The sequence below is a fragment of the Leopardus geoffroyi genome, chromosome D3 (assembly GCF_018350155.1).
Source record: "Leopardus geoffroyi isolate Oge1 chromosome D3, O.geoffroyi_Oge1_pat1.0, whole genome shotgun sequence".
NCBI lineage: Eukaryota > Metazoa > Chordata > Mammalia > Carnivora > Felidae > Leopardus > Leopardus geoffroyi.
The window spans coordinates 81,352,122-81,378,233 of NC_059339.1; the positions used below are offsets into that span (position 1 = coordinate 81,352,122).

The 26,112-nt window shown below is 39.8% G+C and overlaps 1 protein-coding gene across 1 annotated transcript; it reads left to right on the forward strand.

Annotated features, from left to right (window-relative positions):
* Nucleotides 1–1,636: 1,636 nt before the first annotated feature.
* On the forward strand, nt 1,637–25,510 carry SERPINB10 (serpin family B member 10). Its single transcript, XM_045457574.1, has 8 exons — nt 1,637–1,760; nt 5,616–5,792; nt 7,876–7,938; nt 8,623–8,760; nt 10,509–10,626; nt 19,234–19,376; nt 22,273–22,428; nt 24,428–25,510. The coding sequence occupies exons 2-8, from the start codon at nt 5,625–5,627 to the stop codon at nt 24,830–24,832; spliced, it is 1,191 nt and encodes a 396-aa protein (XP_045313530.1). The 5' UTR covers nt 1,637–1,760; nt 5,616–5,624; the 3' UTR covers nt 24,833–25,510.
* Nucleotides 25,511–26,112: the final 602 nt, after the last annotated feature.

Here is a 26,112-nt window from a genome sequence, read left to right on the forward strand (position 1 = left end):
ACATATACATAGGGCAGGCCATAAATAACAACAAACAAAATTGGGTTAATAATATTGTATGGTTAACTAAGGAGACTATTACCTCTTTTTCTCTCCCTTCCCACCCCCAAACAGGCATCAGAATAACGCACAACCATTATTTTAATGACAGGGAGAGTATACCTATATGAACTTTGAGAGGTAAGTGGGAAAGGGATCTGGAGATGGGCTAGGGGAAACAAATGAGCAAAACTTAGCCTGTGACTTTTACTGAAGATGAAACAATTTCTTGGCCAGTTTGGCAAAATCCGCATTGATGCATTTAGTGCAACATGAACTACAGCCAGTCTCCACGCTGTGCGTTAACGCAGCCCAAGTCACTCTCTGGTGAACTGCTGTCAGTCAAGATAAAGAAGCCCCCTTAATCTCCAGCCTCCATGTGATACTTTCAGCTGAAAATAGTCTGGAGGCACCAGTGGATAATACTATCTGCTCGGCACACGTCAGGCAGGCACCACGGAATTTCCCACTGCAGGTCACATTCTCTAGTGAAGTCCAGAGAAAAACTCGGTGCTGGGTTCCCCACCAACATTCAAATGTCACACACTGAGCCAGGTTCCCACAAGACGTGTGTCCCATGGGGATACAAATGCAAAGTGCATGAAGGACGTTCTAAATCTGTCATAAGTAGAGAGGCTCCTTCTCTCCTTCGATCCCTTTGGAATGTTCCCCCTGTCCTTCCTGCTCTCCATTCCTCTCACCACCTTGCCAAGCACAGGCATACAGCGGTAGAAAATGAAACAACAACTATTGTTTTCCCTGTGGAATAAATACGGAGGAGTGAGGGGACATTCATAGGAAGAAGTAAAAGAAAATTAAAAAAATGATGAACCAGCATCCGACTCAGTGACTGTGTCTAAAGCATTGATCCAGTCCCCTTGTCCCTGGGGTGGGAGAATGGACATCCAACGTGTTGGAGTTATGCCCGGGTTCCGCACCAACACGCCAAGGGAGAAGAGGACCAATGTTCCTCGGATGCCTCTCACACACGGCACCTTAAAAAAAAAAAGCAGCTTTGACGATTTAACAGCAAATATTTCGCCCATAATATTTTCTGTTTTACTGCCCATTACCATTCCACTAATTTGGAGTTTTCTATTTAAAAAATTTTTAATTCTTGCAATTTTTTAAATGTTTATTTTTGAGAGAGAGAGAGAGTGAGTGGGGAGGGGCAGGGAGAGAGAGAGGGAGACAGAGCATCTGAAGCGGACTCCATGCTGACAGCAGAGAACCTGATGTGGGGCTCAAACTCATAAACTGTGAGATCATGACCTGAGCTGAAGTCGGATTTTTAATGGACTGAGCCACCCAGGTGCCCCTCTATTTTTTTTTTTTTTTTAGTTAAGAAGACTACTGGGGAAAACCACTATAATTGCTGCCAGTTGGCAGCCTAGAGAAGAGATTAAGCAAGGAAAGTGTGGGTTACAATTTGTCAGCGTTCAGGTCTCTACATGCGGACAGATGTGGAAAATGTGGCTAATTAAGTAATTCAGGCAAAACCATAATCATCTAGCTCTGTCTTTTTATTTGAGCTCTAGGCCAAGATAAACTTGAAAGAAAGAGTGTCTGGGCTTCTGAGAGTGAATCAGAGGGTGGGGCTAAGAAAAGGGAGGTGCTAGAATTTTTAAAGAAGATTTCTACAGTTATAAGTTACTTAACTCAGCCATAATCGCTTACAGAAGGAGCCACTTGCCAGTTCTGCTCGTGTGGAAGAAAACAAGGTATGGTAAAACTTTCTTTGTTTTAAAGTGTTTATTTATTTTCCCCTTCTTTGCTGAAGTGCCTCGGTAAGTAACAAATGATCAAGAGCTCCCTCAGACAGAAATAATAAGTAAAGAAAGCTTCATCCCCTCAAGAATTCTGTGCGAGTCAGACAGATTTAACCCCAATCTGCTTCAAAGTTTGTAGGGGAAAGAGGGCAAAGGGGGAGAGAGAGCATTCATTTAAAAGGAGTTACTGTTTTACCAGGAATGGTGAAACTGTAAACGGAATCTCCTTTGGTCACATTTCTAGATGGACGACCTCCGTATCCGTCAACCTAGGCAAAGAGAAATAGAGTACTGTTAGAATAATTGAGCCCCAACCCTTCTAACCCTTCTAGAAGAGAGGCCTGGCAACATGTATTTGAGGCCACTCATTAATGTATGGAACTACCGGTCTGGCTTTCGTCCCTGATCTCCCAGCCGACATCCTGTCCTGATCACCACACGCTAGGGACTGTTAGCTTCCTTCTCTTCCATGGAGAGTCTAAGCCCCAATCTTCCACTATGCACTCATCATGAAACACCCCAAACTATTGCTTCCCCTAGAAAATGGCTTTGGGTGAATATAGAAGTGGTGGAGGGACATGTTATCTTCTGGTAGACACAGCTCCACAAAGTAGGCAGTATCATCAGTATCACCGGGAAGGCAAGGAGCGTTGAGTATCCTCTTATGGAAAACAGGGAGAGGATCCTTCCCACACTGTCCTCCTTCACACCACCTTCTCTCCTTTATTCCTCCTCCTGTTCACCTTCTTTCATCACACAATCTCTCCCTTTTACCATTAAAATATTTTTTTATTGTTTATTTATTTATTTTGAGAGAGAGAGAGAGGCACAGCAGGGGAGGAACAGAGAGAGAGAGAGAGACAGAGGGAGAGAGGGAACCCCAAGAAGGCTCAACGCCATCAGCGCAGAGCCTGACGAAGGGCTTGATCCCATGAACTATGAGATCATGACCTGAGCAGAAATCAAGAGTCAGACGCTGAACCATCCAGGTGCCCCTTACCATTAAAATCTTAAAGACAATGAGATGACAAAAGCAATGGCATTCAGAGTCCAGAGAATGGGGTTGCAGTGATAGCTTTGCTCTTAGCTGGCTGTGCATACGGGGCAGCACATTGAACCTCTCTGGGCCTTAGTTGCCTAGCAGATAAAACAAGGCAATTGGATTAGAGGGGACTGGAGGTTCTTTGGGACTGTGTGTATCTATGATGTGATATTTTGATGAATGACACTGTCCTTTTATTATTTTCATAGTTCTCCAGCTTCTTCTTTAAGCCCTTGACAGGTTGAAGTTTACATATTTAACATATATAATGTATGTGTTACATTTTTATATATTTATATACATGTAAGCTGATACAGCTATAACTCTTGAAAACTGCAGAAGAATAATTTATTCTGAAAATAGCATAGTAGGATTCCCACCTACACATTTATACTCTTCCCTGAAAAAAATCATTGTCTAACCCTTGTATGGATCAATTATTTCCTGTAAAATATCATCCTAAAATTCTGCGTCCTTCAGAAGGTACTTTCTACTCTTGGGTCAAATTTCACTAATGGATTACCACTTCTACAAGGTTTTTTGTTAAAACAAAATGGCAGGAATTGTTCTTTCATGTTCTGGGCTATACCTCGTATATTAATGATGATATTAACAAGAGAATTAATGAAGCTGAAGATAACGGGATATTAACTTTGCACGAGAAATTAGCTCTTTCCTTAGAGAAAATTATTGTTTTCAGGAATTCATTACAAAGAATTAAACTCTAGAATAACTGTAAACCATAGGTAGAAAGACAAAGATCTCAGGCCCAAAGATATTACTCTCTCCTCCCTTCATGGTCAGTACGTTTTGGAAGACTCAAGCATTTTTCATGTGAACGTAATTCATGAGATTTGAAGAGATAAAGCTTGATATAGAGGCAGTAAACAAAGCATCATTTGAATGAACACAGCTGTAAAGAGACCAAGGAGGTTATTTCCAAGATGGCAATGGATCTATCAAGAAAAAAATAGACATTGGCAAGTTTCGAATTACTGCAACCCCCGGGTTGTGGTTTTTTTCTTTAGTCAAGTAATATTAGCCTAGGATTATCATCATCTTCAGCAGTGAGCGGAAGCTACAACTGAGGCAGGAGTTAGAGTCTGGAATTAGATGTAAGCCTACGGTTAGGAGGGATTTCAGTGGGATCACCGTTAATCCAATTCATGATGAAACCAAAACTTTGCCTACACATGCCTCTCCCTTGATTCAGCTGTTTGACCAGAGAGAACTCCTGGCCTTTCTAAAGTTCTGAGGGCTAGGTGATATTAGTGTAAGATGAAGTTGTATACAGTCATTGGCACTACTGGGATTTTCTAGGTCTAGGAATTTGATTAATGTTTCATCACTTAACCAGTTTGAGAAATTATTTGGCTATAAAATGACAACAGATTGAAGTAGTTATTTTTTGATAGAACCCAAGCCTTAAAAGACTTACAATGTCAGTGTAATTCGAGGTGAAATTTAGAGGTTGAATGTAATTTTTAAAAAAATGAGAAAACCTGAGCTCTTTTGTTCAAAAAGACCAGTTTCAGAGACTCTCAAGTGAGTGGGAGTAAAGGCAAAGAGCCTGGAGTTCCTTACTTCTCTAAGAGCATTTCCCACTAAATTGTGTGTGGTTTCAAGTTTAAATGAAGGAAGTATGGTGGCTGGAGGCCAAACAACGGACATTGTAAAGAAGTAATAAACAGGTATTTGTCAGCTTCCATTTTGTGTGAAGTCCAGAGCAAGGTGTCATTGGACATACAGAAAATTTCACTCTCAAGGAACTTCCTCTGGAGTTGGAAAGCTCTGAACATACGAAGACAGAGCTAGTGGTGTGAGAAATGTCAAGCAAGGGGCAAAAAATGAGGTTGTGGGACATACCCTTAAAGCTTCTGAAGAAAAAGAGAAACTTCGAACAGAATTGGATTTTAATAGAGTCAAGGAGGATCAAGGCATTCCAGGAACTGGGAATGTCACACATAACGGCGTGAATGAGTAAATAGGGTTAAAACGTGTACAAATATGGGCGATAGGTAAGTGATAAAAAGCATAAAGTTTCTTGGAACGATGTATAGTGATTTCTCATCTACTGCGGAAAGTCAGCAGTCACGTGGTGCATTGAAAAGAAGGACAGGGCTAACAGCGCCGGAGACCTGGTTCCACTACCTCTTTCGTTGTGGTTTTCTCAACACGGAGCCGCCAACTGACAGCATCCTATTGTTCTCTGTTATGCCTTCATGCTAAAATTTGAGCAATTCCCTTAAACTCTCTGGACTTCAGTTTTCTTTTCTTTTTTTTTTTTTTTAAGTTTATTTATTTATTTATTTATTTAGAGCCTGAGTGGGGGAAGGGGAGAGAGAGAGGGAGAGAGAGAGAATCCCAAGGCTCCCTGCTGTCAGCGTAGAGCCCAACGCGGGGCTTGAACTCACGAACCACAAGATCGTGACCTGACCTTAACCCACTGAGCCACCCAGGTGCCCCTGGACTTCAGTTTTCTAGTATGTAAACGGATAGTGTTGGTGTGGAATTTTCCTACAGTTCATTCAGCTGTCATGAATAGGTACACGTATAAGGATGAATGGAAACATATATGTACATAATGGATAGAAACATATGCATTCTATATACTATATAAAATCGAATTCGGTAATATTTATTTTTGTCATGGCAGGAAGGGGTGATTAAAGGGAGATATTTTGTCTGCCAACAAATCCTTTTTTCAGAAGTAAAATAAGTGGAGAGGATTAACAAGTTTTCCATCCCTACTTTATTTTTCTTAGGTTTTCCCAATGGACTCTCTAGTGAAATCAATCAACCAATTTGCCCTGGATTTTAGCAAAAAGATAGCTGAATCTGCTGAGGGCAAAAATATTTTCTTTTCTCCTTGGGGCATCTCAACCTCCTTGGCCATGGTGTATTTTGGCACCCAGGGTACCACTGCAGCCCAGATAGCCCAGGTGAGTAGGGGAGACCATCCTCTGTGGCCCTCAAACCAAATGCTTTCTTTGACTCTTATCATCATTTGCCTCCTGAAATCCAAATAGCTTCCATTGTATGGCCATATCCTTCAAAACAAAAGAGACACTTAAACGTTTCCTTAGGCCATAAAAAGAAGTCTTGGAAAGAGAATTGCTTAGAAAACTGCTGCTTGAGAAACCATGTAAGAGCCTGTGTTTTTTAGCAAGATCAGACAGAAACAATAACATTATCAAGTTTGGTTCAACATCAAAAACAATTTAATTTTGATTATTAATATATTTCAAGAAGTTATGGCTCATACTTCATTTTATTTTAAAATTTTAGTTCCAGCGAAGTTAACATATGGTATTATATTAGTTTCAGATTCAACAATTCTACACATCACTCAGTGCTCATCAAAATGAGCTCTTAATCTCTTTTATTTTTTTCACCCATCCGTCCACTCACCTCCCCTCTGGCAGCCACGAGTTTGTTCTCTATAATTAAGAGAACTGGTTTTTTGTTTGTTTGTTTCTTTGTTTTGTTTTGTCTTCTTTTTCCTTTGTTCCTTTTTTTGCTGCTTAAATTCTACAGATGAGCAAAATCATATGGTATTTGAATGGCTCATATTTTAAATATTGTCATCATCTTTCCGATCTCAGAAGGATTTTCTTGAAGACACAAATAGAAAAATCAAGTGAATTCTATTCTTTGTGATTTGTTTGGTTGTGTCTTCATTCAATCCCTCATTGTCTGAATGATCCTAAACAGCTCATTGAGAGCATTAAAATAATGAAACAATATTACCATATAAACAATTATTGATTTGCTGTAAGCATCTTCAGGCATAGTGTGTGTGTGTGTGTGTTTGTGTACCCGTGAGTATAGCCATAGATCGCAAAAATATAATTAAAAATCCATATATGTGTTTATGTGTGCAAATGTGTAAACATACAAATATATGTGTGTGTTTTAAAACAAAAAAATATAAAATAGTAAATCCAGCCCTAAATCATGCAATAATCAAAAGGACAAGTGACAGAATTTCCACTCAAGGTAGTTTTCTCTGTGCCAAATATGGAAAAGGGCACAGCCAGTAATCCTGAGTAAAATAGGCAGAATATATATTCTGTCCGTTTCAGCCAAGGATATCATTCTTATTCTTTTGGTTCACATGATATTGTATAGTTTAAACACAACAACAAAATCCTCGTTCATGACTTATTGATCATTAGTAATTGTTAAAAGGTTTAACCATTAATGTGATAGGCAATCTTAGGTGGACTCCAATTTGGGTCCATTTCACATAAATATCTTATTGTGTGTTTCTCACCCTTGCTTTGCTTAAATGTTAGTTAAATATCAACAGCTTCAGTTTGCAATGGAGATGGAATTGTTCATGTACCCCTGTCTGTTACTTTGTGTCAGCATAACCTTTGGTAAACTAGACTTTATTTCTTAGTGTAAACTGGGTCCAGGATGTGAGAGATGGAATTACCACCTTGTTTTCTACTGTTGCACACTTCAGAGGAAACAAGCATGTGCACCTCCTCCTTGTTAACTTCCAAAGGAAATGCTGTGGTGAACACAAAGAGTGTGTCTATAAATGTCAAGGGGGGGGGGGTACACAATGAGAACCGAAACACTGAACTAGAATAAACAACTAAAATCCCTCAGTTTTCTAGATAACTAGAGCAATGGTTGCTTTTGCTGAGATTGTCTAAATGACGCTCTCAACAGAACACCTAGTTTTCAAAACAGCCATAGATAAAAAAAATAAAACTTGGGGATACGAGGGAATGTTACCTCTAAGGGTATTCCCAACATCATCTCCAATGTCCTATAAAGAGTATTGGAAGAAAGAGACCAGCTACTTAAACTGGAGTTTCAAAAATCTATTTAAAAGTCACTGATGACTTCATCCATTCGCATTATTTAACTGAAATCAGAGCCCTCCCCGGGTTAATTAATTATATGTTCTGTATGGATGAGAATGACTGACTTGTATTTACTGATAAGTATTTCATATGATTACATCTTTGCAAAGTGTGTTCACATATTGCCTTTTTGTTCAAATGACAGGTGCTTCAATTCAGAGACCAGGACAACAAATCTTGTCCTGAAAGTGAAAAGAAAAGAAAGATGGTATGTCTTATTTTTAATATCTATTTTATGATCAAGGAGAAAACACTTGAAGCACGTGTCTTTTTGTGGCAAATTTCAGCACCCTTTAATAGGTAACTTTTCTTAGGAAAGTAGCATAGGGGCGCCTGCGTGGCTCAGTTAGTTAAGCATCTGACTCTTGGTTTTGGCTCAAATCATGATCTCACCGTTCATGGGTTTGAGCCCCACATCAGGCTTCGCGCTGACAGTGCAAAGCCTGCTTTGGATTCTCTGTCTCCCTCTCTTTCTGCCCCTCCCCCACTCATGTTTCTCTCACTCTCTCTCTTTCTCAAAAATAAATAAATATTAAAAATTTTTAGATATCAGAAAATTATAGAAAAGTTCCCAAAATACAAAAATGTGTACACTTTTTGGAAGGGTCATATTCTTTCCCTTTTTCTCTCTCCACCTTTTTCTTCCCTTTCAAAACTGCCCCATATTCAAACTTGTTCTTGCCTTTCCAAACTAAATGCGAAGAAAACAAAGCCCCAAAAACTTTTAAATTCTTGCACTGATAACGTTAAAGAAGACATTTTTTGTCCATCATGCAATCAATTTCAACTTTTGTATGCAGTGCACCAAATCATTTCAGTTCAATACAGGTTGTTCATATATAGACAGTTTTTGTTGGACATTTTTATTTGACTAATCCCTTCTCTTTTAAAGGAATTCGGTTTGGGCAAGGTTGAAGAAATACACTCTCACTTCCAAGCACTCATCTCGGAAATCAACAATCCCAGCAATGCTTACACTCTTAAAACAGCCAATGCGATGTATGGAGAGCAAACTTACCCATTTCACACCGTAAGTGCAAACATGTTTTAAGCTGATGGGAAAGAAAGAGCCATGCAAACCAATCAGTAAACTCTTTGTACGTTTCTCTAGAGATCCCAGGGACAAAGTTAACAAATGTGGTCAGTATTTCTAGTAAACAACCATTTGGAGCACCCGTAAATGTCTAATTGTAACGGAAACCAATAATCAGTCTCAAACCAGATCTAGCGATCGGATCTTTACGTCTAGAATAAAGGGGTACACTCGAGGAACAGCCTGTGAACACGAAACGTGGTTTGTCTCATCTCTGGGTTAGCATTTGTTTCACAGGAAGTGGAACAAACAAGTGGAGTAACTCAGGAGGTTTAATCTGCAGAAACAAAAGGAGGTACTCGTCCTGGACGTATGACTGCAGACTGTGGCCTCAAGAGCAAAGCTGACTTCGGGATCAGACAAGTCATGTCACAACATGACTTTTGAGACTTTAGGAAACACTCTTAATATAGAATAATACCAACTTCTCTCCTTCTCTGATGGTCAAGACCCCTCAATGCAGACCATGATTTCATCCTTGCTTCAGATTCAAAGGCTCCTCAGAGCCCATCTCATAAGAGAGCGGGTGCCCAGTGGGCAAACAGGAAGGAGATCAGATAGGGTAGAGGGATAACAATATAAGAGATGAAGCGAGCTTGTGGTACCCAGTAGTGCTATCCCTGACCATAGTCAGTGAATTCTGGGAAGTTCAGGACTTGGGCTTTGTTATTCTTACGAAAGGCGTGAAAGCATCCAAACAAGGTCTTAAAGACATTTGTTACTGGTAGTCGTGTGCATTCGGGTTTGATCCAGAAGCAGGAGGTATTTGAGTCCGGTGGGCACTGAGAGATGAGAAGGACACAGAGATACAAAATGATACATCTTTTAAAGTGTCCACCAGCCCTGGATGTGCTCACACAGGTTGATCAGAAGCCATGAGTCGAGACAAAGAATGGTGCCTTGTGACTCTTCAATTTTTTTTTTTACCAGATTATAAATTCTACAGAATTTAGATTTCTGGAAGCTGAGTTAACTCATTTTTTTTTTTTTTTTTTTTTTTTTTTTTTTTTTTACTGCACACGATTCCTACATAAAGTAATAAAAATAAGAAGTATGACAGCTGTCCTGAGGAGTAAATTGTGTTCCCGAGGCAGGTGCTCCCACAAGCAGCAACCCTACAGCCCACTTATATGACTGCCATCAGGGTGGACATCAAAGGCCGAAAGGCCAGCTTTCTTCCCTCAGAGAGCCCTCTGAACCTCCGGCCATGCCTACCGATCAATTTCCAAGGCAGTGTAGAGTTTTCCTCAGGGGCCCATCACGGGCTCATGGGCACTCAGAGTCCCAGGGGCCAGCTGCCAGACCCTTCAGGCTTCACTTAGGCTCCATCTCTGCTATAGAAAGCCAAGTGCAACCGCGAAAAACTCTTGCTCACCGGGGTCAGTCCTGGGATTCCTAGAATCCTGTCTCTTTTCATTCCAGCCCCATTTCATAGGCATGAATAAATACAGGGCATGGACACTCTGGAACTGTGGGAGGCAGGCCTCCCTCCCCATCTGGGCTTCTGCTTGGCGAGTCAGCGCCCATCCAGATTTAGAGAGGAAGTATTTAGTTTTCGACCAAAATGGGAGTATGGAAAGACAGAAAGGGGCAACGAGGTGGGGGTTTGCACCTGTCCATCAGTAGACTTGATTTCTCAGTTTCGGATAAACTCTACAGACGGAGATATTACCTATATCTTCCAGAAATATTTAGAAGACATGAAAACATACTTTGGTGCGGAGCCACAGTCTGTTAACTTTGTGGGAGCTTCTGGACAAGTCCGAAAGGAGATCAACTCTTGGGTTGAAAGCCAGACTGAGGGTAAGCTTTCACCAGGGTGCTTGACAGAGCACTTTCTCCAAGCATTGTTGTATTTTTTTTTTTGAGTTTGCATTGAGTGTAAGTATGTGTATTTCGTAAGTAGAACTGTGGTCACGTTCTAGGTATTCAGAACATGTCTTTCTATTCATGCCCAAGATTTTGAGATCCACAGCTTTCTCAATTAGTCTTTTCCAAAACTTAAAAGTCAATATACCCTCTTTACTAAGTAGACAAGGAATTCTTATATCTGAGTAAATCTAAAGAGAAGTCCAGGGGTAAAAAGTAGAAAGATGCAAAAAGGAAATTTAGGACCCTGCTACATTTGTGATTTCTAAAGAAAAATAGCTAGTAGTTAATAACAAAATTGTGGCCTTAAAAATGTCATGTGATTTTAAGTAATTTTCAAAATAAGGCCATGTGTTAGAGTGAGGGCTAAGCTGCTGTGACAAAGAGACCTGAAATACAGTAGCTTAATGATAGGATAGAAGCTCATTTTTCTTTCACATAATAGTCAAAATGGAAAGAAGCAGTCTGTTCCATGAGGCCATCCGGAGACCCAGACTAGTGGGTCAGCTCTGCCATGCTGAAAACAGGGCTTTCATATTTACGTCTAAGATGATTCTTATGTTTGTCATTTTATAGTCAGTAGGAAATGGGGAGAAGAAAGCCTCTTTGCTCTTAAGGACATGACCTGAGAGTTTCACACAACAGTTTCACTCATATCCCAAAGTCAGTCACATGGCGTATTTTATGCTTCGGTAACCAACCTGTGCTGATTTGCCTGAGATTTTCCTGGATTTAGCGCCTAGAGGTCTCTCAGTCCCAGGCGAACTGGGATAGCTGGCCCCCTAGACTTGCTGTAATAAAGATCTATAAGATGTCATTTTAAAAAATGTCAGCAGAGAGCCTGATGTGGTGCTCGAACTCACAAACTGCGTAATCATGATGTGAGCCAGTAGGACGCTTAACCAACTGAGCCACCCAGGTGCCCCTATACGATGTCGTTTTTATAAACTTTACAAAAAAAATTTTTTAATGGTTATTTATTTTTGAGAGAGAGAGAGACAACATGAGCAGGGGAGGGGCAGAGACAGAGGGAGACACAGAATCCAAAGCAGGCTCCAGGCTCTGAGCCATCAGCGCAGAGCCTGACGTGGGGCTTGAACTCACAAACGGTGAGATCACGACCTAAGCCGAAGCTAGACACTTAACTGACTGAGCCACCCAGGCGCCCCTAAGATGTCGTTTTTAGATGCGTAGCCGCATGCTCACCTAAAATTTGAGTGTTCTATTTCTTTTTTAATTTTAATTTTAAATACTTTAAGTTTTTATTTAAATCCCAGTTGCCTAACATATAGTGTAATATTAGTTTCAGGTGTAAAATTTAGTGATTCGTCACTTCCATACAACACATGGTGCTCACCACAACAAGTGCTCTCCTTAATCCCCATCACCCATTTAACTCACCCCCCCCATCCAACTCCCCTCTGTCACCATCGGTTTGTTCTCTATCGTTAAGAGTCTGTTTCTTGGTTTTCCTCTCTCATCTTTTCCCCTATTATCATTTGTTTCTTAAATTCCACATCTGAGTGAAATCATATGGTATTTGTCTTTCTCTGATCCTTAGTTCACTTAGCATACTCTCTAGCTCTATCCAACTCATTGCAGATAGCAAGATTTCATTCTTTTTGATGGCTGAGTAATATTCCGTTGTGTATATATACCGTCACTTCCTTATCCATTCGTCAGTTGATGAATATTTGGGCTCTTTCCATAATTTGGCTATTGTTGAGAATGCTGCTATAAACATTGGGGTGTATGTATCCCTTCAAATTATATTTTTCTATTCAAAAATTTACTAGGGTAAATACCCAGTAATGCAACTGCTGGACTGTAGGGTAGTTCTGTTTTTTAACTTTTTGAGGAATCTTCATACTGTTGTCCAGAGTGGCTGTACCAGTTTACATTCCCACCAGCAGTGCAAGAGGTTCCCCTTTCTCCGCCTCCTCCCCCAAATCTGTTGTTTCCTGTGTTGTTAATTTTTTAGTCATTCTGACTGGTGTGAAGTGAGACAGGAAACTATTAAAATCCTACAAGCAGTAACCTGTTTGACATTGGATGTGGCAACTTCTTACTAGGTATGTCTCCTGAGGCAAGGGAAACAAAGGCAAAAATAAACCATTGGGACTTCATCAAAACAAAATACTTCTGCACAGAGAAGGAAACAATCAACAAAACTAAAAGGCGGCCTACGGAATGGGAGAAGATATTTGCAAATGACCTATCTGAGAAAGGGTTAGTATCCAAAATATATAAAGAACTTATCAAATTTACCCAAACAATGAATAATCCAGTTAAATATGGGCAGAAGACGAGAGCAGACATTCTTCCAAAGAAGACCTCCAGATGGCTAACAGACACATGAAAAGATGCTCAACATCACTCATCATCAAGGAAATACAGAAGAAAACTACAATGAGATATCACCTCACACCTGTCAGCATGGCTAAAATTAACAACACAAGTGTTCTATTTCTAAAAGGAAATAGTAGAAAGACTCTCGTAGACAACCTAGCAGTCTTTTACTGTAATCCTTATCTTAGAAATTAGGAAGCTGAGGCTTTAGAGAAATTCATTTGTCCAAGATCACAGAGTTGAAATCTTCAGAGACAAGAGCAAGATAAGATTCCAATCTAAGTCAGTTTCGCTCCCAAGTCTGAACTCATTTCAACAGACCAAGCTGCCTTTTAAATCGATATAACTGTTGACGGTCCATTATATCTCACAAAGAAATGCAAAAGATGTAATTATTAATGACTACTAATAATTAAGCCTTAGCATGGCATCCGAGTATGTGGAATGTTTAGGCGTACCCCCGGAACTTCGGTGTTCATTATATATACCTGCCAGACATGCCTGCTGAGGGCCCCACATATTTCGAACTCAACAGACCTGAAGTCACACCTCAGAATGGTTTTGCCGCACCTCGTCTTCCTCATGTGTTCGTTCTCCATCTCAGTGATTGCGCTGGCAGGAACACTCTTGCTCACACCAGAAATCTGACAGATGCTCTCAGCTCTCCCCTTTCCTTTGCCTTCTCCTACATGTTTCTCAGTTCACCTTTCCTTCCAGTTTCTTCCTCCCCTGCTTTTGGCTTTGGTTATCCTTTATCTGTGCTAATACAATAATCTGCCTCTATTCTTGCTTCCCTCAAATCTCATCTCCTGTCAGCCACCCAGAAGATGTACCTGTAATGTGAATTAGACCAGGGAGATAATGTCACTCTCGAACCCAATACCATCATGGTGCCCCATGACCCACAGGATGAGTTCAAGCTCCCTAAACTGACAGAAAAGGCCCAGCAGGCCCCTAGAGCCCTGCTTGTCTCCCCACTTCAACCCTTGTCATTCTCTGACTCAGAATTTGTACTTCAGGAATTCCAAGTGCCACAGAGTCTCCAGAACTCCCTGTGCCACCTCATGACCCTGTGCATTTGCGTAAGCTCTTCCCTCTATCTGAAACATCCTGCCCTGCCCTGCCACTCCCAGCCCCTCTGTTGGCATGGGATAACCCCTCAGGCTTCCCTCAGGTGTAATATCCTCCAAGAAGCTGCTGGCTCCCAGGCCTCGCTAAGCGTCTTCCTCTTTGTTCACATCGTACTCAGTGCGAAAGTTTACCTTGACAGGCGCCATATTGTTATTGAAGTTAACTGCTGAGGCCTCCCCTACTAGACTGAAGGACCCAAGTGCAATGATGCTGCCTGATTCGAGGCGAGTCACTAACACACGGCAGGCCCACCCATAGCAGTTGTTCAGAACGTTACTGTTTGTTGAACTAAACTGAGGAAGTTGGCAGCCCTGAATTCTCAGTTCCTTTTTCATTGTATTAGTGACTCAAAAGCTATAGTGAGGCAAGAGTGACCATTTTACTTAACTTACATCTGATTTGGATTCATCCAAAAGTAAGCCTGTTTTTCGAATTCTAGGTCAGCTAGTCTTTACTGAGTACTTGCACTGTTTCAGTTAGCAGGAGGACCACATGGGATTATATAGGCAAAAGCACTCAATATGACAGAAGTGGGCCTAAGGTTAGTCTGGGGCTGAACTAAATCTGAGGTCTCAAATTCCTAACCCAGTGCCTATTATGTGGTCTGGTAGGGAGAGGGGAAGTGGACTCTTCTAAAGAGGAAGAAAGCTGTAATCTTTCTATATTTTCTCATTACATATTGAACACAAACATCTGCTATTTGAGGGCTATTCAATATCAGATAAGGTAAGGAATTAACCAGCTAGGCAGGAACTTTGTTGAGGCAGAGTTCTGCACATCCGTAAAGAAAAGTTGCTAGAAACTCTGGCATGACTGCGTTCCCTCTGAGCCACCTGAAGGAAGCTTCTTTCCTTCTGCTTTCGAATAGGTCATCTTTCAAGGAGTCATATGGACTGCTGGGCCATACACAGCACACACATATCACTGGGACATACGCTGGACACACACGTATCACTCAATGATAGTGTTGTTAAATGTTGCAATTGTTTTCTGATTTGTCTTCCCTATAGTCTATAAACTCCTTAAAAGTGGGGGTTGGTAATCCATGTTTGTCTCCGTGTTTGTAATCTCAAAATCTATCATCTGCTTGGCACATGGCGCACTCTAGTGTCACATTAATAACTCGGTGCCCAGCAGGACTTAACCCTGAAAATCTTCGAAGATTGTCCTTCCCAATACCTAAAACTACCAAGGACGCGTGCAATGAGCGAGCCAGTAGGTGGACGTTAGTTCTCGAGAGTGTAGGAAAATCCTGGTCAAATTTGGCTCTGTGTGTTACTTTAAAGTTGCATTTAACTATATTTTTTACATCCTTTGTAAAATAATTATATTGTACATGTTCTAACATGTGGTTAGAGGTTTCAAGAGGCTAGTTTCCTTGAAAGCGTATGAACCCGGGGAACAATGCAATAAAGCTTACATCATCTGGATCTTGGTCAACTTGAGATAAGTCTGTGCAAACCCAATCCTCGATACGTTCCCTATTTGCACCCGCGGGTCTATCACATGATAGAGTAATTGGTTAAAAATGAACCAGAACTTTTAAAATGTAAAGCTTCTGTGCAAAAATGAAGATTAAAAAAAAAAGGATGTAGATGGCCTCCCCATGCTGAACCATCAAAGACATTTTAAATTAAGTTTAATAGGCTGTGTTTCATAAGATAGAAAAACATGCTAACGTGTTTAAGTTTTGACATTATCATTTAAAATCGAATTCAAATTTAATTGTTAAAATCGAAATGTCTGTTTCATAGATGAGGGAGATGTTGTTTTGTCTCGTTTTGAAAAGACATGTCCAAGTCGTACCTCAGATCTACTGGAATCTCTACAAGTTTTGTAAAAAGCCACACAGGTGCTTCTGATGTGCCCCCTGTGAGGACTGCAGCAGGTGGTGCATGTGGCATAGTTCAGGCTCACGGAGCCCATTGGCTGTCTGTACCCATCTCTTCCCAATCCCTCTTTCAGTGACTTCACGTTGGTAGCTTGAAATCAATAGGGTGAGAATATTGACACTACAGACACGGGCTACAAATCAGGTGTCTCCTTCTCTCCCACCCCTACCTGGAGTCAGTTGACCAGCAAGCCACTCGAAATGGAAGACCAGAGCTCTGGATTTCGTTTCACTGTTGCTTTATTAAATTTCACTCACGTACTATCATTTTCCAGACCTACTTTTCATTTGTAAAAGTAAAGGGAAACTGAGAAGTTTAGTAGACCTAATTTTAGTTGTTCTTTCATAAACATTTTTAGAAGTTTATTTATTTATTTTGAGGGAGGGGAGCAGGGAGAGAGAGGGGGAGGGAGAGAATCCCAAGCAGGCTCCACATTGTACAGCACAGAGCCCAACGCAGGGCTCGAACTCGAGAACTGTTAGATCATGACCTGAGCTCAGATCAAGAGTCAGACGCCTAACTGACTGAGCCACCCAGACGCCCCTAATTTTAGTTATTCTTTACTTTTAAAAGTTTTATTACAAGTGTTACATATAATCCTTATTTTTTTAAAAATGCAATTCAGCAATCCCTCTACGTCCTAACCCTACTGTGATGGGAGCGTCCTTACTCACTGCACTAACCTGCAAGCTAACATATTTGCTACCCATTGCTGGCACGCAGGGAGGTATAAAAGGCCAATAGACCAAAAGTCTTCAAACCGGTGGCTCTCAGTCCTCACTATAGGTGAAACTAAATTTACTGAAACTACATCTAATAATTCCTAAGCCCAACTCCAGGTGAATTAATTCAGGTCTCTGGAAGGGAGGCTCAAGCATCAGTATTTCTAAATCCTCAGGTGATTCTAATTCACAGTCAAGGCTAAGAAAAATTGCTGTGAATGAAATAATTCCCTCAATCTTATTGACATTCCCCTTTTCCCAACAAGCTCCATTGCTCATGGCCTTTGAGATTCCAACTCCCTGGATAACACTTGGACTTCCTCAGTAGTCCTCGTGTGTGTGTGTGTGTGTGTGTGTGTGTGTGTGTGTATGCACATACACACTGTGGCTTCACCTATCAGTCTAATCCATCTGTATTTTCTCTTCAAAACTTCCGGTCCTTCAATAGCATCTTTTCTTGGCTTACAATCCCATTTCAGAATTATTCTTTTGAACAAATCTTTGTTCTAGTAAAACAATGTTTTCATTACGTAATCAATCTAAGGCTTAAAAAAGGGAACTGTATACAAATCTTGTACCCTAGTTATCAAATTTGTTTTCCATAGGAGAATGGATTAGCCATTCTGAACCTATTTTACGTATATTCTAGGATTGAGCAAATAAGTAAATATATTGGGAATAATAATAAGGTCCAGGTTTCTAGTTGACAGAGAAAGGAATTACAAATAAGGAAAAGCAAAGGTGAGCATAAACCCCACAGTGTTGGATTGAAACAGGTGATATCAATATGACTTCCTCATCTTTAACAGATAAGAAGAAAGAGAATTATATAGATATGAAAATATTTACAGATGTGTGTATAATATATGTATTTCCTAGCTTTCCCTGCTGAGCAATGACACCCCAGTAGTAATTAGCATAGCTAACATTCACATCTTGATTTCTAAAAGCCATCCTTTCAAAAAAGTAACCAGGGTTCCTAGAAAGCACCAGACAAACCGTAGGATATACCGTGGTACCAGAATGTAGGGAAGTGCTCAAAATGTTTGGGAACATGTCTAATGGACATAGGAGCCAAGCTGAGGAAGTTCCCAATAGCCAAATCTGGGAGAGTTTGAGAAACAAAATAAATAATGATAGTAATAAATTATAAGACACAGAATAAAACAAATATGCATGCGTCTATAGGGATATAAATTATTGAATACCTAAGTAAAAGAAAGAGATGGGAAAGTTCTTCCTCATAGTAGAATTCCAATTAATAAATGTAGAAGGAATAGTGGAAATTGAAAATCACCATTTGGCAAAAACTGCAGTAATAATTGTTTCAGTCAAGATCATCAATAAATGCTAAAATCAGTGAGCAAAAGTTTGGTGAATACAGGAAATTTGTATGGTCTCAAAGTATCTCCCCACATGATACTTATTAATTACAAAGGGAAGACGTCATAATTTTACACTGAGAAACCTGTAGAAATCAAATCATCAAGGTAAATATCACTACTAATGGGACATATGAACATCATATATTTCCTCGTATGATTCGTTGAGAAAGACACAACAACACTTCCGTGGTTGTGATGGTTTCCCAGGGCTGCCATAACAAATTACCACACACTGGTTCGTTTCAAACAATAGAAGGGTGTTCTCCCGTAGCTCTGGAGGCTGCAAGTCCGAAATCAAGGTGTTAGCAGGGTCATGCTTCCTCTAAATGCTGTAGGGAAGGCATTGTTCCATGTCTCTCTCCTAGCTTCTGGTGGTTGCTGGCAATCCTTGAAAGTTCCTTGGTTTATGGACACTTCACTCCAATCTCTGCCTCGGTTGGCAAATAATTTTTTCTTTATGTCTGTCCCGTGTCTGTGTTTTCACAAAGCCTTGTGCTTTCTTTGTGTCTATGTCCAAATTTTCCTCCTCTTGTGAGGACGTCCGTCATTGGATTGGAGCTATCCTAATCCAGTATGACCTCATTTTAACTTGATTTGATCTGTCAAGACCCTGTTTCCAAATAAGATTGCATTTACAGGCATTGGCTGTTAGGAACTAACGCATCTTTCTCGGTGGAAACAATTGACGAAACATCAGACAAATCTGAACTAGAATTGAGGGACATGCCACCAAACTTTTTTCAAAAATGTTAAAGTCATGAAAGACAAAGAATGAATGAGAACTGTCCCAGATTCAAAGGGATTAAGATGAAATGACACTTAAACACCACTTGAGATCTTGGGTTGATTTTTGGTCCAGAAGAAGGACTTTATTTGAAAAATAGATGAAATTTAAATAGGCTCTGTTAGTAATATTATATCAGTGCTAACATCCCAGTTTCGATCATTGGTGGATATGAGATATTATCACTTAACAGTATCTCATAATTATTATTTTTATAAGTGTGGCATATTGCCAGGATGCAATGATACCATTTGTAATCTGTTCTCTTGCTCTTTTAGGAAAAATTGTGAATCTCCTACCTGATGATGCTGTGAATTCTGCAACCAGAATGGTTCTGGTGAACGCCCTTTACTTTAAAGGAATCTGGGAACATCAGTTCTTAGTCCAAAATACCACAGAAAAGCCTTTCAGAATAAACAAGGTAGAAATCTCTTAATAATCAGCATGAGCTTTTCCACGGCATTGTGAAGGAGATTCTAGTGTAAATTCACTCTTCTTTCTGACTATGTGTTCCTATAACTCTGCTTCTTACCAGGACAGGGATGGCTGAACTAAAAGCTCCCAAATCCATCACACTTGGGATTTCCCCTTTCATTGTTTTTTTTTCTCTTAAAATAGACTATTCCCAGATTTATCACTCAGTCCTTGCTACGGCTAGGATAGAGTACATAAGGTAGTTATTATATTTATTTCCCAGGTGGCTAAGTGGCTGGAGTCACATGACTGGAGTCATGTCTAAGTCAGAAACCTACCAGAACTGTCACCCCAACTCTTCACTATAAGTTCTGTTCTTGTTCTACCAGAGAAATACTCTCTTCTCCCAAACTCTTACACTTCCAAAAGTAAAAGAAATACAAATTTAAAATCTCATCTCTTTCATTGAGTTTTCTCCTAGCGTTAGGATGCATCATGCTTATTTTTGTGATAGGAACCGATGGCAACAAAAAGAGAGACTAATATAAGGTGACAGATAGATCTCATAGAATCCAAGGGCTGGGATGTGGCTGGGCCTTGGAACTTGAGTGGAAACAAGACTCAGTCTCTACCTTTTCAACTCTGTTTCTCCCATCATTCTTACACCATGCTAAAGTCTAACTTTCCCTTCTTCCCCATCCACAATGGCACAATCTGTCTACTCACAACACTGTCTCTGTTTTAGAGACCGTTCTGATAGATCTCATTTTAAATTCCCAGGAAAGGAATTGATTATCCAACATTTGTTTGGAGCTGTTTGGTCCTGGAGTGGCTCATCTCACATAAACAGTGTTGCCAGGGACCTACTGCAGCAATCACGTGGATGTGTACAATAGATGGTTCTTACATAATCAGTGGGATAAAGATGGGGAAGGGACTGAACATGTAATCAAATAGACTAGCCAGAAATGAGCTGGATAGTTACCTGGCTTAGTATATCCACAAGGAATTTTCAGTTGCAAGTGAGAAAAATAGCATTCCAAACTAGCTCCGGTGAAATGGGAATTGTATTAGCATTAGTTCGTGTAACTGAGAGGAATTGAGAGGTCCAGGGAGTCTAATACTGAAGATACAATTTATCCACACGACCTGGGAATATGGTTGCCCCTTTGTCAGTCTTCTAGCTTCGAAACCCTGGTAGATAAAGTCTGCTGCTAGCTCTAACAGAAGGCTCCCAGGGAAGACTCTATTTTGTGCCATTCATGTGCTCATCCCCGAAACAATCATGAAGTATCCTGAACGAACAGCTCTAGTCAAATGGCCACTACATTAGCAGAAGGGTGGGGCTTTGTGATTGCCATTTAGCTCCATATAGAATGGATAAATGACATATTTCCCAATATCTGAATTGCAGGGTTTTGTTTTTGTTTTACCATTGTCTTTACTAAAAATGGATACTTTAAAGAGCATTTTTAGGTTTATAGCAAAATTGAGAGCAAAGTAGTGTTCCCTTACACCCCCCCCCCACACTCACATAATTTCTCTTATTATTAGCATTTTGCCTTAGTGTGGTGCATTTGTCACAAGTAATGAGCCAATATTGATACCTTTTCATTAACTGAAGTCCATAGTTTACATTTAGGGTTCACTCGGTCTTGTACAGTTCCATGGGTTTTGACTAATGCTTTTTGTCATGGATCTGCCATTATAGTATCATACGGAATAGTTTAACTGCCCTAAAAATGCCCTGTACTCCACCTACTCATCCCTCCTCCTAAATACCTGGCAACCACTGATCTTCTTACTGTATCTACAGGTTTACTTTTTCTGGAGTGTCATATCGTTGGAATTGTATAGTATGTAGCCTTTTCAGACTGGCTTCTTCCACTAAGCGATATGTATTTAAGTTTTCTCCCTGTCTTTCCACGGCTTGATAGATCAATTCACTTTATTGTCGAATGGTATTCCACTGACTGGAGGTATTGCAGTTTGCTTAGCCATTCGCCCTCTGAGGGACATCTTGGTTGCTTTAAGTTTTTGGCAATTATAAATAAAGCTGCTATAAATATTTGTGCACAAGACTTTGTGGACATAAGTTTTTCACTCATACCAGCACACCTGGATCATACGGTAATACTACATTTAGCTTTGTAAGAACCTATCAAAAGAACTGTCTTCTGAAGGGGTTTGCTCTTTGCATTCCCATTGATAGAGAAAGACATTTCATGTTGCTCCACATTCTTGCCAGCAGTTGATATTGTCCGTGTTTTGGACTTTTAGCCATCCTAAAAGGTCTGTAGTGGTGTCTCATTGTTCTAATTTGCAATTACCTAATGACATATGGTTGAGCATCTTTTCAAATACTATGTGTCTTCCTTTGGTGAGGTATCTGTTCATGTCTTTTGCCTATATTGTAAAATTGGGTTGTTTTATCATCGACTTTATAAAAGTTCTTTGTATGTTTTGATACCAGCTCTTTATCAGATATGTGTTTTGCAAATATTTCCTCCTAGTCTATTATCTTTTTATTCTCTTAATAAATTGCAGTGTTTATGACACTAAATTACTTTCTCAAATGGCTTGCATGTGAAATACACCTTATTCAGTTTCTGAATCGTTGACATTTACATAGTTTACATAAGATTATATAGTTTTTTAGGTGTTCAGTAGGATCCATCTTGCTATGATTTACAGAGGTTGCCACAAAAGAAACTTCCACACCACTTATGGATAATGGCTTCCACTGGGACACATATTTCCAGAAAGCAAGGTCTGAATAACTTTATTCAGCATTTTGCAGAGAATCACGTTTTACCGGTATCTCAGACTACTGGGCACTAATTATGATAAAAATAATTTAAAGATTTGGTGGAACACCAATCTTTGCTACTTACTTCCCATAGAGTATAAGCAAACCAGTGCAAATGATGTCCATGAAAACAAAACTCCAAGCTTTTCACATTGAAGAGCCACAAGCCATGGGCCTCCAACTCTACTATAACAGCCGTGACCTTAGCCTGCTCATCCTGCTGCCAGAAGATATCGAAGGACTGGATCAGGTACAGTCTGTCTGATGTGAAGGTGGTTTCAGTGTTCACTGCTCTGGGGGTAAATATAAGACATAATCTCCTTGTTCTTTGATTCCTGTAGAGGAAGGCAACCAACACATTGGAGCCCTAGGGACTTTACCTTCACAGTGTCATTTAAGCTTTCTAAAAGTCTGTCAGTTTGGTATTACTATCCTCAGAAAGGCTAGGAATCTACAGGCTCTAGCATTGGGTAGCTAAACAAACAGCCACACGAGCAACAGAGTGCCTGTCACAAAGCTGTGTGCATTGATCTATCTTTCAATCAGTCTGGGTCTTTCTTCTCCCTCTAGTAAAGCCCACCTAATTGGAGGCTAATTTTTTTTTAATCGCTTGCATCAATCTAGCTTTAGATATACATTTTTAAATAAGATACTGACTGCCAAAACTTAAAAAAAAATTTTTTTAATCATGTAAGTAGTCTTCAGGAGAAATAGTCTGTATCAGGACCACCTTCAAGCATTATTTAAGTTGTTTATCAGCCAAATTTCTATTATGGTGGACAGAACTTTGGTCAGACCATGTTTCTGAGCCATTTGTAAATTTAAATTGAACATTAGTCTCTCATGCAATGAGTGGCCTGGCTTTCTTTGCACAGTGCGTAACTTCTCATGTGTGCCAGATTCTTTATACTTAAAAGTTTCCACAGTCCTGCAAGAAGGTAGAAAAGATTTCCAAATTGTATCATAAGATTTGTGAAGCCAGAGAGGATGGTAAAAATAAGACCAAGTGTGGACACTAAGCCATTAGGCTCACACCCTTGTAAGATAAGCCTTTCCTCCTAAGAGTGCAGGTTCCTGAGCTGAATATGCTGTCAGATTAACAATGTACACCATCTACAAGTATGTAATCGACAGCAATGCTTGGGTGTAGAAAACTCTCAGAGCAGCAAAAGCAAGTGTTTTGAAACAAACATGCTATTTTTTAAAAATGTGGTGCAGGCGGTTAAACATCCAACTCCTTATCTCGGCTCAGGTCACGTTCTCACAGTTTGTGAACTCAAGCCCCGAACTGGGCTCTGTGCTGGCAGGGTAGAGCCTGCTTGGGATTCTCTCTGTCCCTCTCTCTGCTCCTCCTCTGCTTGTGTTCTGTCTCTCTAAATAAATAAATAAATACACTTAAAAATTTTTTAAAAAGCACATTTTTTAGATATATCCTTATGCATATGGATGTATATGTATTTATCATTTAAAAAAATTTTAATATAAAGAGGAGATAAACACTCTCAAAACTACACTAAAAAAGACATTACTCTTAAGATGTGGCGAGTTTCCTTTCTTTACTTTTCCTTCACTTCTTTTTCGCATAGCTTATAGTGACTAATTTCATATTGTTGTGACATTTTATCTTATCTCAGATTTTGTTTTCAAAGAACTGTCTCCCATGTTAATGTAACAAATGTGTGTTTTTTTTGTACCCTGGCACACAATTTCTTCCAAAGGTTATGCTTTTGCGTAGACAGAATCTAAATGAATATTTCTACTGCATTTCCATGTGTAGTTGATGTCTTGCATTACTGTTATAGAAGTGCTGCCATTGTTTTAAATGTTTATTTATTTACTTTGAGAGAGAGAGAGAGAGAGGGAGAGAGAGAGAATCCCAAGCAGGATCCATGCTGTCAGTACTGAACCTGATGTGGGGCTCAAGCTCACGAACTGTGAGATCATGACCTGAGCCTAAATCAAGAGATGGATGCTTAACCTACTAAGCCACCCAGGTGACGCAAAAGTACTGTCATTTTGAATCAAAGTCTAGTTCCCCTGTATCCTGAGAACTACTAAGTTGCAAAACAAAGATTCTGTAGGTCAACAGTGTGAAGCATTTCATTACAGAAATAATTTTCAAAAGTGTGTGCTCTGCTACCCGGGGTAACGGGCGTGATGGTAATTCGTCTATGTTCTATCCCGAGGCCTCGCCCACCCAATATTCCTCCCTCTACTTTGACTCTCTCCTTCCTGCTCCACCCCCGCAGCTGGAAAAGGCCATCACCTATGAGAGGCTGAGCGGGTGGACCAGCGCAGACATGATGGAGCTGTGTGAGGTGCAGCTGTATCTCCCCAAGTTCACGCTCCAAGAGACCTATGACCTCAAGTCGACCCTGAGCAGTATGGGCATGAGCGACGCCTTTAACCAGGGCAAAGCTGATTTCTCAGGAATGTCTATGGACAGAAACTTATTTCTGTCCAATGTTTTCCACAAGTCTTTTGTAGAAATAAATGAACAAGGTACAGAGGCTTCAGCCGGCACCGGGAGTGAGGTGAGTTTTCGAAGCAGACTCCCCTCCGTTGAATTTAATGCGAATCACCCATTCCTCTTCTTCATCAGGCACAACAGAACCAATAGCATCCTCTTTTACGGGAGATTCTGCTCCCCCTAAACCATGTATCTCTCTCACCAAATGAGACCATTTTACAGTGTGGAAAGTGCACCAAGAGAGGAAAAAAGCACAATTATAATAAAAATCAGCTTATAGCTCGTATCTTTTTCACAGTCAAGTGTTAGCCGATAAGCCTTGAAATAATGCATTCTAGTGATTTTTTCATACCTATACAGCCATTTTTACCACTTAACATTTTGTCTTGATGTGACTTTTATTTACATTTCAGAAGTGCTATGTTATTCAATTGAGCGTCTTACCATTTCGGAACTCCTTGGTCACTGTATTATCAGTGTCACTTATGGTTCACATGCCTCATTGAGTGAAGAAAAATCTTCACAAAGGTGATATATGGATAAGCCAGAATTTTCTCAGGAGTGTAATTTTGATAGTTCAGAAACTACCGCTGTAAAATGAAGCTCCCACCCTTTCTGCAGAGTGTTTAAGAAAAAAATACTTAGGTTGACATTAATGGAAAAGCCAGTGAAATCCAAACGAAATATGGAGATTAGTTATTAACAATTAATTGCCGTCTTAGTTTGAACAAATATATAATGATAATGTTAGGTGTTAGTACTGGGGAAAATGTGTTAGTAGTATACAGAATTCCCTGTATTATCTTTGCAACTTTTCTGTGAATGGAAAAGTGTTCAAAAATAAACATTTCATGAAGAATAATTACCACGTGTAAAAGTGTCGTCATGCTAACATCCCTGCTTTTAACATTTTTATGAAGCAGAACAAATTTCTAATTGATATAATATGTATTGTAAGTTATAAGATGTTCTTAGTCACACTAAATCTTCATAAAATTGGCCGTGTTTTTCCAATGTCGTCAAAAGCCGTTCACACAACTGCTTATGGGCAGTCTATTAGCTGTTATTCTCGTTTTAGAGAGTGATTATATACTCCAGATTTCTTTCTTATATTCATCTAATAAAATGAAAAACTAGAGCTGTCATGAACAGCTCTGTACATTAGTATAAGAAAATGTGTTTTCTGATATAAAATCCTGGTTCAGTATTATAGGATTAAAAAAAAAATCCATAGCTCCAAAGACAGGAATTTGTAATACATATGACATTTTATCATATGTCTATGAAACATTTTGCCTCTATCCATCTCACACTAAGTAGCAGCAAAACAAAGCCTTTGTGTCTGTGTTCTAGTAAATCAAAAGTCCTTAAACATCATAAAGGGAGACCATCATAACACTCTCAGAGACTGACAATCAGAGAATATTGAACACAATGTTTTTCAAACAAACAAGGAAAAAAGGA